The 11,195-nt window shown below is 43.7% G+C and overlaps 1 protein-coding gene across 3 annotated transcripts in view; it reads left to right on the top strand.

Moving 5' to 3' along the window:
* FRYL (FRY like transcription coactivator) overlaps positions 1–11,195 on the top strand; it is a 311,142-nt gene that overhangs the window by 21,638 nt on the left and 278,309 nt on the right. For all 3 annotated transcript variants that reach the window (XM_019552760.1, XM_019552761.1, XM_019552762.1), the window contains exon 2: positions 2,819–3,029. In XM_019552760.1, the coding sequence (XP_019408305.1) occupies positions 3,002–3,029 (28 nt within the window). In that variant the 5' untranslated portion in view covers positions 2,819–3,001. The remainder of the gene's footprint in view (positions 1–2,818; positions 3,030–11,195) is intronic.

Genomic DNA, 11,195 nt, shown 5'->3' with positions numbered 1-11,195 from the left:
TCCTGCTTGTTGCCCAGGCTCCTGGCATTAGTGTACAGGCAGGCAAGTGTGCCCTTGGGGGCTCTTGCCTTGCCCACAGATTGTTCTCTCTTGAAATCGATTGTTTTTTTTTTTTTTCCTGGTTCCAAGATTACATCCTCTATTCCCAAAGGAGTACTTCTGGAGGCTTAGGAGGTGGTGTGTATGTAGGGGGAATGACTTCTGGTGGCAAAGGTCACAAGTTAGGGATAGGGCTTCTGATCCCAAGATGGTGATTAGGGGTGGGGCACCTAGCAAGGGCCAGGGCTACCCTTGCAGTCCTTGACAGCAACCCCAACTCATGAAGTAGCCCTACAGCTGAAATAATTGCCCACCCCAGTGTAGCCTCACTTTTTTGTTTGTTCCCTGGAGCATTTGCTTCCAGTTCATAAGCCACTGGTGCTAAAGACTTGGCCACTGGAGAAGTGCTCAACCAAGATGGCAGGTACTATTCTAAGCCTGCCTACTCCCACTTGTCAGAAAAGATAACTTGGTCTTGGATACTGTCCCAGAGGAATGCATACATGTCCCAGGGTCATGAATGGAGAGGTCTGGGAAACATGATGTCCCTAATGACATTTTTTTTTTCATGCTAGGCAGATAGTCTGTTATTCTGGGCTTTGTTTTTTTGTTGTCCAGTAAGTGACAGTAATGCAGTCTGAAAGTGATGAATAAATACAAAGTTCATTGAGTCAGATCCCTGTCTGGAAGGAAGGGGTTTGCTGAGAAGTTCCTTATTGCTGTTGCTGGTATCTGGTTATCTGGGATAATAGGCAAATCCATTAAGAGCCTGAGATAATCTGTATCAAGATGAATTTGGTGGGTTTTTTGGTAACCTAAGAAAAAAATAACTAGAATTAAAGGAAGTCAAAACTGGAGTATATGAATCAAGTCCTAAGAAACATTTCTAAATATCAAATATTTATTTATATAATTTTTGTCCTGTTGACAAACGCATAGATTTTATATAAACTTTACATCACATATTTTACTAAATGCAGTTGCTGTACTTAGACAAGAAAATGTAAAATAAAGTTTAAAGCAGTCTCACAAACTGAAGGAATTAAGGATTTACCCACATGAGAAAATAACCAAAGGTGTGACTTTTTAAATAAATAATTGCAAATCCTGTTACAGATGCTCTTTTAATATTGAGAATATTTTGTTCAGTTTAGCTTAAATGTTTCCAGTTGACTTAAATACAATAAAAGTAGCTCCCAAACTGAAATTGGCATCCATGCAGGGGGTTGTACCAGTTAAATTGTTTTTTAAAACAGACTTAATTATGGTAAACGAGTATAACTTTCTAGCATAGACAAGACTTAAGGACTGCCTGTTCCTGCTGCCAAAAATTTGTAGGGATTTTGCCACCATCTTCAGTATCTGGCTCTAAATGACCTGTGAGAAAAATGATATAACTTATTTGAAGGTAAGTTCTGTTGAAACATGCCAAGTTACTGAAAAAATTAGACTCTCTTTCTGAAAGAGATTTAGTTGCCCTGTATGAGGTGTAAGGGTAGTAATAAAAATCTCGGACAAACTTAACATTTTTGAAATAGTGTCCTTTAAATGTTTTTATAAGCACTTAGTATAATTCATTTTTTCTCTTGGCTTGATTAAAAAACATTTTATATTGGTAATAGCTTGACTGTCTTTTTATTTTAAACTTCAATACAATGTAAGGTTTTATGTAGAAACAGCAATTATGCTGGTTCAGACGTTGCCTCAACATCTTTTCTTTCCACTCCTCCCCTCACCAGAAGCTTTCTTTGAAATCATGTTAAGTCCTCCGGATGTAGCTTGCTTGTGTATTTATTGTGCGCTACTTAAGATTTTTATCTTAATGCTGGAAAATGCTAATTAGGAAGTTGAACCAATTGTGCTTAAAAACACAGATGATGTTTAATAAGGGAGTGGTATTTCCCATGGTTGAACTGGTTTCCCACTGTATACCACTAAAAGGAAACCAGTAAATTCTTATTGCATCAGAACACTGATTTAAAACTGGGTACAGGTCGTCTGTTTATATGCCTGCAGCTCTTCATATCTTTTGTTCTTCTGAGAACTAAATATGTAGAAGATGTAGCCTGCTATTGCATGTTAAGGCTTGAATTGTTGAAGCAGCTAGAATTGCTTGATCTGCCTCCAGGGTAAAACTTATAAGTCCCCTATATATATTGAAGTGTTTGCTATATTTTGGTAGTACAGCAGGAAAACAAAAAATGAAGCCTGCAGCTTGGGCAAGTTGCAACAAGTACGTAACTTTCCTACAGCGGAAGTTTTGTATGCAAGTCTCAAGTTGAGCTTGGGATGCTTTTAGTGTCTCATTAAGGAGGTACAGTTACAGTTAAAATGGTCAATTTGCCAGTTATTTTAGTGCTATTAATGCCAAAGCCTCCCAGTATGAATCTTTCTGAAATTTTTTTTAGTAGTGTGCTCTTTCATACGAGTGAAACAAATACGCCTACTTAGTTATCTGCATATGATATACAAAATGTGAAATGAAATCTTAAATTATACTCTGAGATCTAATACCTTAAATAGCCCGTCTATAAGAATATTAATGTTTAATTTTCTGTCCCAGGAAAGGAATTGAATAAGCCACTTCTGGATAAATTCACAATTCTGTATATCAGTACGTAGATTTTTACGACTTGTAAAAAATATATTTAATTTCAATTAAAATATATCAAAGCTCTTTGAAAACTGCTGGAAACTCTTGGCCACTTCTGGTGATTAGCTGTCTCTTACTCACCAACTTCTGTAATATAACCTCCCCCTCCTTCTTTTTTTCTTTCAGCCTTTTATACTTCTTGTCTTTGTACTGTATTTGGAGACCTTTTACCAGTGTTCTGCTACGTACCAGGTGACTCATAGCTGTTTACATCTTTGTGTCTACTCACAACCTTTAAAGCACAAATTGAGCTCCTGGGGAAAAATGTCTTGATGAATCCATCCAAAGGATAGTAAAGTGATAACTTACATGATTGATCAACAATGGCTTCTAAGTGGTAAGTCCATGTTCAGAATCTTTATATTACCTAACTTATCTAGATTATTTAAATGCTTTCCTCTGCTTATGTCCCCATAACCCAGGGGATGGGCAGTTATTTGAGCTGCAGTGCCACATAATAAGTTTGAGGGCCACACACACACGTGTGTGCGCACCCGCCCCAAGTCCAGTGTCAGCACCTGCCTGGGGTTGAGGGGAAGGAATGGAGCCTAGCTATGGGTCTCCATGCTGTCTTACCCTGCCATCAAAGCTCCTGGTATGTACTCATACACCCTGCCCCCTTTCCTCACCCCCCCCCCTTCAAATCCCACAGCTCCCAGCACCCCCCCCCCTTCAAATCCCACAGCTCCCAGGAGCCCTCGTGATAGGACACCATGGAGGTCCATGGCCAGGCTCCATTCCCTGCTGGCAGAGGCTGGCTGGCTGAGCTGCACTCAGGCCTTGGCAGCTACTGGGCAAAAGCAACCCTGCCTGCCCTCCTGGTACCATGTGGTAGCTGGAACTGTCAGGGCCTGAGTGTGGCTTGGCCAGGGCCTGCTATGTGATTCTGGGCAGGCAGGGCTACTTCTGCCAGTGTCCCCCCTGGTGCTTGGGTGATGCAGTCCACCCCCTGGATGCTACCCACCAGTGGAAGCTGGGGCTCAGCATGGCCTGGCCAGGGCTTTTGGGGCTGGACTGTATCTCCCAGGTGCTGTGGGGGATGCTGGGCAGAAACAGCTGTCTCCCAGGCTGCCTGGCACCGTATGGCAGGCCATGGGTGGGCCATGCTCAGGCCCCTGCCTCTGCCCTTTTATACACTTTTAAAAATAATTTTAGACATGCCTTCTGAGCATACTGAGTGAAGAGAAACATTTAACAGAAAACGAAATAGATTGTAAATATTAAGCAGTGAAGAAATGTGTGTCTTCAGATTTTATTTATTTATTTATTTTTCCTAAGCAGTAACTGTAAATTTAAGTGAATGTGTACCTTCTTTTCAGATGGGGAAAGGTGATGACCTGGGATCCTGGTCTTCTCTGTTAAAAATCCAATATTTTCTGATTTTAAAAAGTTCCAAAATTCTTTGATTGAAAAATGCATTTTTCCATGATTAAAATGAAATGCCACTTTAGATATCAGTTCAACACGTTTTATTGATATATTTATAATTTTAAAGCAATTTGGAAGTCTACCAGTGCCTAAAGCATTATAATAAAATAAATTTTAAATATCTTTATGTATTGGCATTTGATTTTGGTTTTTTTATCGTGGAAAATCAGCTCTTCCTGCCCCTTTCGCTTACCAGGATGTGGGTTCAACTGCCGCTGTCCCCCCTGCTGCATTGTAGCACTAAGCAGCTCTGATATGCCAGTACCCTTTACTCCCAAGACACAGCCTCCTAATCGCGCCCCCCCCCCCACACTCCTCAGTGTGGGGAGCAGGTGGGGTTTCCTGAAGTGTGATCCTTGCTCCAGTGGTGCAGGGCTGGTCTGGACTCATCAGAGCTTGGTCCCTGATGGTCTGGACTAGTCCTGCACCACTGGGGCTATGTGCCAAGTTCTGCCATGTCTGGCCACCCTGTGTTGTCAGGGGGGCCAGTTTGGATTTGCCAGAGCTTGGTCCCCAGCCCCAGTGATGCAAGGATAATCCCCAAGCCCTGGTCCTCCACCCGCCCACACACTTTTTGTTCAGGGAAGAAAGGAAGCAGCAGAGTTTCTGTGAGTGTGCCTTGTGGGGAGGAGAGCGGAGTAGCTGCAAGCTCCCTGCAGCCAATGCCTCCTGTGGGAAGATCTGGCCCCAGGAGCTCAGGGCGCCCCCACCACCTAAACCTGCACCTGCCAGCTCCCCATTGGGAGATCCCTCCCTGGGCCAGCCTGTATGGGGACTGCTGGCAGCTGGTGCTTGCCTTCTGTCCATGCAGGGACAGGCAGTGGGAGCTCCCTGTAGTGGCTGCCCTTACCCCGACAAATTAATGGAGGGGCATGGGCAAGAGTGCCGGAGCCTTAGTCCTGTTCTGAGCTGCCCTCAGCCCCACTGCTGGGAAGTACATGGCAACGCTCCCATGGCCAGAGTCCAAGGGAAAACACCTGGATCCTCCAGCGTTGCATGCTGGCAGTGCCCGGCACACCCAGCTTGGGGGCAGGATGGCTGAGAGCCCTGTTCTGGGTCACTTGGTGCCAGCTCAGTGGCTGCTCTGGGGCCCTGGTGTGGAAGCAGGGACTGCAGAACACACTACCCCCGGCCCCTGCTCTCTCCCAGCAGGTGAGCACATAGGGCTGCTGTCAGCAGGTAGCACTGAGATGAGCAGTGGGGCCTGACCCTTCCACCACATCCCATAGACTTACCTGGGTGAAACTGCTCCTGCCACTCTGCCTAGCTGTATTGCTGGCCATGTGCACACACATGTTGGCGCCCCTGCTTCCAAATGTCCTCCTCCCACTCCCCCCACCCCTCCCACCCCAAGTGGCTCCTTGCAGGCTGGAACTCTGCCATCTTACAAGGGAAAACTTGCAGTTTCCCACTTCAGAGGAGAAATCTTGGTTTTTCTCTTTTGAAGGAGAAAACCGGGATCCTTGCTGATAACACAGGTTGTCTCACTGGAAAATACTGTTTAAATTGGCAACAGCAAACTTTATTATCTAAAGAAGCTGCTGTTTGTATGGCCCACTATATATGGACTAGCTTTTTTATGGTTATAAATTGAGATATTACAAGAGTGGTCAGGGTTGGGAATTTTTATACAGTTTATTCTGTAATGCCTTGGCTCCAAGGCTCAAATTTTGTGAACCAGAAGGGGTTTTAACAGAGTCTTTCATGTTTGTGCTTGTTTTTATGAAATTTTACTTTCTGTGGCCAAGAATTAAGATTAATTGCTGATTAAGCACTTGTTTCTGATGGTTTGTATCATAGTTCCTGACATCTACTGACAGGTTATTTAGTAGAATTTTTCAAAAAATATGTGCTTGGAAAGCTTTGAGAGGACACAGTTTCCTTTCTCCTCTTCCCTTTGAAAGAAGTGATAAAGGGTAACTCCATTTTCTGACAAACATGCTGGACATACAGGATTGCAAATAGGGAGAAGTAGACGTACATCTTTTGCAGGCCCAAATTTATGCTTTCCTCAGAGAGCCTAAGCAGTCTCAGTAGTCCTGGTTTCAGGTGATTGTAGTGATTTAATGCTGCTTGCACCTGAATTATTATTAATCATTAGGTTTTAGGGGGCAATCCTTACAAGTGTACATTTATTTCTCTCTCTTTTTCAAGAGCAAATATTTCATTTTAGTAACTTATTTTTTCTACATGTAAGGTGAGCTCTCTTATGAGCTGCTGTTCATCTTCAGCAGCTTCTTATAAATGTTTCTTAGCCTTCTTCACTAATCAGGATACTGTGTATTTTTGTGTGTTTTTTTGCATACAGTAGCCCTGTACAGCAGTAATCTAGCAATCTATACATTTTGCAGTGGTATTTATAGTACCCCACAATTACTGAACTACTTATTACTGAACTACTTAGGAATGTAAATTTTGTGGGCAGTGAGGGGGAGGGGAGGTTTGAAACTATGTTGTGGTTTTATCCTGCAAGCCAGTTTAGAATACCTGAAAAGGTTATCTTTCACAGTTTTCCAAGAATGAAGTTTATCACTGAAAATGAATAATGTTGGCATTAAAAGCATGTAGAGTTGCTACCAAGCTGTGTTTAGAATATAGTTGAGGAGTTTCAGGGCAAAGCGTTATTTGGAAAGAACGTGAACTCTGACCTATTGAAGGACTTGAAGGTTGACAGCGTGTCCAAGAGCACTGATCACCACACTGTGCCTTGGAACAAGAAATAAATTCCTATAGCTCGTAAAAACACAAAATTGCAGGAAACTTTTATATAAAAGCACAGGAAAATATTTTTGTTTTCTGTAATCTGATGGCACTTATTTACAACATACTTTGAATCTGGAAAGCAGTTAGCCTTGGGCAGTTTCATGTTTTATTTTTCAAATGATCTTCCAATCATAAGTAAGTAAAGAGAGATGCACGTTTCTCTGTCAACTCTATAAACTCATCTGAGCGTTGAAAGTTACAGTGGGGAGAGTCTTCCCTTCCTTCTCGGCCCCCTTGGCCTCTATACATCATCACCAGTTCTGCAGGTGAAACAAGACACTCTACACCTATGATTGTTCACAGGTGTAACTGATTGTAGTGTGGTACAAAAAAAGAAATACAATCTAGATTACTTTTTTAGACCTGGTTTTGAAGAAGTAGCAAGAAGAAACAAAATATAGTGCCTGAAGTAAGATGATGGATTTTTTTTTTCCTTGAGGAAAAGCGTCTTTTTCTAGTTAGTCATGTGCCATATTAGAGCCACTCACTCCCTTATGAAAACGTTGAGCAATGGAGTTGTGAATAGACTGAGAGGAAAAAAATAATGGAAAACTTTAAGTGGTACAGGGATCTTGTGAGTTTATTTTTTTAAAAAAATGATTATCGCTATATTAGGTACAATTCATCTTGCTACCAACTTCACCCTATTATAGTTACTTATTTTCCTATTTACCTTTAACTGTCACTGTTTCCAGTCTACAAAGATCTTGGGTTTTTCTGCATTATAGAAATGCTGCCTCATAGCTATATCAGTCAGCTATGGCTGCAGAGCCCTCTTGTGGAGGTGTGGAAGACAGACAGAGATATCTCGCTATCTATATCTAGCTGTAGCTTTGTATATTAAAAAATAAAAATATCTTTTTTTCAGTTGATGTAGTTACACCATCTCCCTGAATAACATTAGTGAAGCCAGAAGAAACCCTCTGTCAGCAGAACTGTGCTTAAACCCTTGGTCTTGCCAATATAACTTAATATTGAGTTGTTGCCAGCATAGCTCTATTGGCTATCATAGTGGTTGCTCAACCTCTTTCACTGATGGGCAGTGCCTGGTCTGTGAGTGGCCCAGATCCAGCATCTGGAGTGTACATGGCAGGGCCCCATCCAGCTGCATGGAGGTAGACGGGGGCAGCTTAGCTGTAGCCCAGCTGTGAGGAGAGTAAGGGGGCTGGCCTAGCCACTAGGGAAGGGGGTATGGCCGAGCCCCAGTTCAGCTATGTGAAGAATAAGGGGCATGGTGATGCCCCAGAATGGCTGTGCAGGAAAGAGGGCATGGCCCAGCTCTGATCTGCTGCACAGGGTTTGGGAAGTTGGCAGCAGGGGGAGGGGTGGTGGTATTAATGGCCACTGCTCTCACACCACCAAACTTTCTGACTTGTCAGGAGCCCCGTGGGCCAGATGCCATGGATTCACAGGCTTCACTTGGCCTGTGGGCCTCAGGTTGAGCAACCTGTGAAATTTTTCTAGTGCACAATAGATCCTAATGTCTGCTAAAAAGCTATGTAGAGCATTATTGTCCATTACAAAAAACTCCCAAAATCTATGACATTTGCAAGTAGGTGTTCTTCAAAAAACATGGAACTCTTTGGTACACGGCTGGAAGAAACAGGGTGTAAGTGTTAAGAGGGAGACACAGGAAACAAAGTGCTTATGCTTTGGAGTGGAAAGCAGTGTGCGCTCTGGGGGTGCATTCACTTGCAGCCTTTTTTTACTGAGAAAAGTGGAACCCTTTCAAAATTATCCTCAGGAATGAAAATGCTTCTCGTGTGGATCCGCAGCATAATCCTATTTAGAAGAGTAAAAACTGGGTAGTTCCTATAAGTTCAGGATGTTGCAGAAACTTTCTTTTACTTTTTTCTTCTGTCTTAATTGGAGAACAGCCAAGACATCTCTATCATGAATAATGATTTCTGAACTGGGTGAGACAGTTGAGTTCATATGGATGAATTGTATTATAACTAATGTAAGAAAAAGAAAACAATGTAGAAAGGTAGACCTGTATTTAGGCACTAACTATGTCTTCTCTAAGATAACTCTGGAATTTTTTCCAGTCTTGACAGAAGCAGCCAACTTGCAAAGGACCTTTAAAAATACTTACTGAGTAAGCAGGGCAATTTGCAAGCAGTTCACTAGGAGCTAGAGGAGGAAGGGGGAAGAGAAGGGGAAGAGGAGCCATGCACCAGATCCTGCTCCAAGAAGGTAACTGGGCTAGGGCTGTCTGTGTTTGACTTGCTGAGTGTTTGTTTGGTGGACTGGTGTGTTTGGGCATATGCTGTGAGCGGCTGGGAGAGCTGCTACCTGAGTAATTGCTGCCTGTATTTGACAAAAGCCCTAAAAGGGGTGGAGCCAGTCCAGGCTCAGCAGGGTATAAAAGGAGACTTCCTGAGTGATTAGGGACAGCAAACAGAGTAGCTTGCTAAACAGTTTGCAGGTCAGTTTGCCGGCCCCCTGCTTTTAAAGGGGAGCATTAAGGTAAGTTCTTTCTTTAACAGACTTAAATATATTTAGCATAAGTAGCTAATACTCAGAAGGTAGACCAATACTTAAGCCCCTTGTTTAACTTGAGTCCAGAGTGAGGGAGGCATTGCTAGGGAGTTTACCTGGAAACCTTCTCTCTCCTTCCTTTGCTGGAAGCTTGGTGAGAGGAAGCAGGGGAAAGGGAACCTTTTGGGACCAAGGAGCAATGAACAGGCCAGCTTACAAGGACTGCCAGCTTGCACCTGTGAACTGTCTGTCCAGGCAGGGCCTCTCACCATCCAGGCTTCCACCCAGGTCCCAGTTTGGTTCTGTGGAGACTGCAACTTGCAGGTTCATTCTAGTGACAGCCAGGTGGGGGAGTTCCCATAGTGTCAGTGGAGCCTCCTAGTGGTGTCCCTCCTGAAGCAAGCAAGAGAACTACAGGAGGAGATGGCAGGGTTCTGAAGCATCTTTTGCCATGAGGATTTAATAGGTTCAGTGCTGAAGGAGACCTCTAGGACTGCAGAGGAAGGACCACCAGAGATGGTGCTAGAGAAGGAAGAGGCAGTGCAGAAGTCTTCATCTCCACCTGTAGCAGCTTGCCTGAAAAACAGATATGGAGCCCTAGCAACAGAGAAAGAGGAGCATATTACATTGGAAGAGGCCAGGCCAGGCATCCCCAAGGCTGGGAGGATCATGTGACCAACAGAAAGTAATGAATGTAGTTTGAGACTTCTCTCTTCAGGGAATAGAAGTCTCTATCTGCCAGCCTGACCTGTTGTCTTGGGAGGTTTGCTGTTTGCCAGAGGTCTGCTGTTTGCACAGAGCCTGAATCTGAGGTGTCACAGAGGAATTGCCAAAACTCATCCAGCCCTCTGACCACTAGCCCTGGACTTCAGAAAAGCAGACTTCAACTCGGGGAACTGATGGGCAGGTTCCTTTAGGAAGCCAATCTGAGGAGGAAGGAGGGCAGGAGACCTGGGTGTACTTGAAATCTTTTTTTTCTGAGAGTGCAGGAGCAAATCATCCCTTTGCGGTCGAAGATTAGCAAGTATGGTAGAAGAGCAGCTTGTCTGAGAAGGGAAGTCTTCAATGAGCTAAAACACAAAAAGGAAGCTTAAAAGAAGTGGAAGCTTGAACAAGTGACTAGGGGGGAGTATAAGAGTATAGCTTGGGCATGCAGGGATGAAATCAGGAAGGCCAAAGCACATTTGGAGTTGTGGTTAGCAAGGGACATGGAGGGTTTCTACAAGTGTCAGCAACCAGAGGAAAATCAGGGAAAGTATAGGTTCCTTATTGAATGGGGGAGGCAGTCTGGTGAGAGAAGATGCAGAAAAGATGGAAGTACTCAATGCCTTTTTTTTACCTCAATCTTCATAGATAAGGTCAACTCCCAGCATACTGTACTTGTCAGTACAGTTTGGGTAGGAGAGGTCAGCAGCCAGCAGTGATGAAAGAACAAGTTGAGAACTACGTAAAAAAACTGAACCTGTACAAGTGCATGGAGCTGTATGTGCAATGCACCTGAGGGTGCTGAGGGAGTTGGTTGATGTGATTGCCGAGCCACTGGCTGGCAAGATCCAAGATATAATGCTCTTTGAAAACTTGTGGCAATTGGGAGACAGCCCAGATGATTTGGAAAAGGGCAAATCTAGTGCCCATATTTAAGAAAGGGAAGAATGAGGATCCAGGGAACTACTGACCAATAAGCCTCACCTCATTCCCTGAAAAAAAACATGGAGTAGAATCATAGAATCAGTGAGTCGGAAGGGACCTAGACAGATCATCTAGTCCGACCCCCTGCCATGGGCAGGAAGGAGCACTGGGGATGGCAGGGGTCATAAGACCCCAGCCAGGT

Source organism: Crocodylus porosus, unplaced genomic scaffold (assembly GCF_001723895.1).
Source record: "Crocodylus porosus isolate Cpor-Errol unplaced genomic scaffold, CroPor_comp1, whole genome shotgun sequence".
NCBI lineage: Eukaryota > Metazoa > Chordata > Crocodylia > Crocodylidae > Crocodylus > Crocodylus porosus.
The sequence above is the reverse complement of the archived record's forward strand: the minus strand, read 5'-3'. Positions and strand labels throughout refer to the sequence as shown.